Here is a 1457-nt window from a genome sequence, read left to right on the forward strand (position 1 = left end):
GATTGAATAAAACAAGCATATGTAAACTGTTTAGACTAGTGCTGGGCACTTCACTAGCCCTCAATAAATGCTGGCTTTCATACTAATAGTCTGAACATTCATTTTTGATGGCAGGATTCTGGTAGCTCCTTACCTGGTTTCCCTGCTTTCACTATCACCCCCGACCCTCCAACCTTTCCACCATCTATTCTCCATTAGCAGCCAGAGACATATTTGTAACAAATCATATTTTTGTCACCATCCTCCCACCCTTCTTCAAATCCTTCAGTAACTTCCATTTAACTCTTGGAATAAAATTCAAACTCCTTCCTTGACCTCCAAGACCCTTTGTGACCTGAGTTATACCAGCCTTTCTCTAGTAGCTCTTCAATTTTTGTCTTTATTCTTGAAAACTGAAATGTCACTATAATATTTCAACATATGAGTTGTTGCTACTACTACTACTACTACTACCGCTTTTCCTCAGCTTCCGCTAAGGTGCTCGGTCCTTCCGAGGAAGCTAAGGCCGCGTTGGGGTGCGGCCCTCACTTCATCCGGCGACTAGCACCGCGCCTGGCAGACCCTGCCTAGCACTCGCCCGCACCATGGCCTCCGTCTCGGAGCTCGCCTGCATCTACTCGGCCCTCATCCTGCGTGACGATGAGGTGACGGTCACGGAGGATAAGATCAATGCCCTCATTAAAGCAGCCGGTGTAAATGTTGAAGCTTTCCGGCCAGGCTTGTTTGCAAAGGCTTTGGCCAATGTCAACATCAGGAGCCTCATCTGCAACATGGGGGCAGGTGCTGCCCCAGCAGAGGAGAAGAAAGTGGAAGCAAAGAAAGAAGAATCTGAAGAGTCTGATGATGACATGGGCTTTGGTCTTTTTGACTAAACCTCTTTAGTAGCACGTTCAATAAAAAGCTGAGCTCTTTAAAAAAAAAAAAAAAAGAAAGAAAGAAATCTTGCCATTTGCAGCAACACAGATGGACCTGGAGGGTATTATGCTAAGTGAAATAAGTCAGAGAGAAAGACAAATAGTGTATGGTTTCACTTATATGTGGTATCTAAAACAAAACAAAACAAATGAACAAACACAACAAAAGAGAAATGAGTTATAGATACAGAGAAGAAACAGGTGGTTGCCAGAGGGGAGGGGGGATGGGGGGATGAGAGAATAGGTGAGGGAGATTAAGAGGCACAAACTTCTAGTTATTAAATAAATGAGTCACAGGTATGAAATGTACAGGGTGGGGAATATAGTCAATAATTATGTAAAATCTTTGTCTGGTGACAGATGGTAACTAGACTTACTGTGGTGATCATTTTGTGATGTATAGAAATATTGAGTCACTACTTTGTATACCAGGAACTAACATAGGGTTGTAGGTCCATTACACATCAAAAACAAACAAACTCAGAAAAAGAGATCAGATTTGTGGTTACGAGAGGCAGGAGTTGTGGGGAAGGGGAACTGGAT

At 43.1% G+C, this 1457-nt stretch overlaps 1 protein-coding gene across 1 annotated transcript; it reads left to right on the forward strand.

Annotated features, from left to right (window-relative positions):
* Positions 1-461: 461 nt before the first annotated feature.
* Positions 462-922, forward strand: LOC133088940 (large ribosomal subunit protein P1-like). Its single transcript, XM_061187083.1, has one exon. It carries the CDS (start codon positions 585-587, stop codon positions 870-872), a length of 288 nt encoding a protein of 95 aa, XP_061043066.1. The 5' UTR covers positions 462-584; the 3' UTR covers positions 873-922.
* Positions 923-1457: the final 535 nt, after the last annotated feature.

The sequence above is a fragment of the Eubalaena glacialis genome, chromosome 3 (genome assembly GCF_028564815.1).
Source record: "Eubalaena glacialis isolate mEubGla1 chromosome 3, mEubGla1.1.hap2.+ XY, whole genome shotgun sequence".
Lineage (NCBI taxonomy): Eukaryota > Metazoa > Chordata > Mammalia > Artiodactyla > Balaenidae > Eubalaena > Eubalaena glacialis.

Coding starts and splice junctions, on each gene's coding strand:
- LOC133088940 (XM_061187083.1), top strand. CDS start 585: ATGGCCTCCGTCTCGGAGCTCGCCTGCATCTACTCGGCCCTCATCCTG.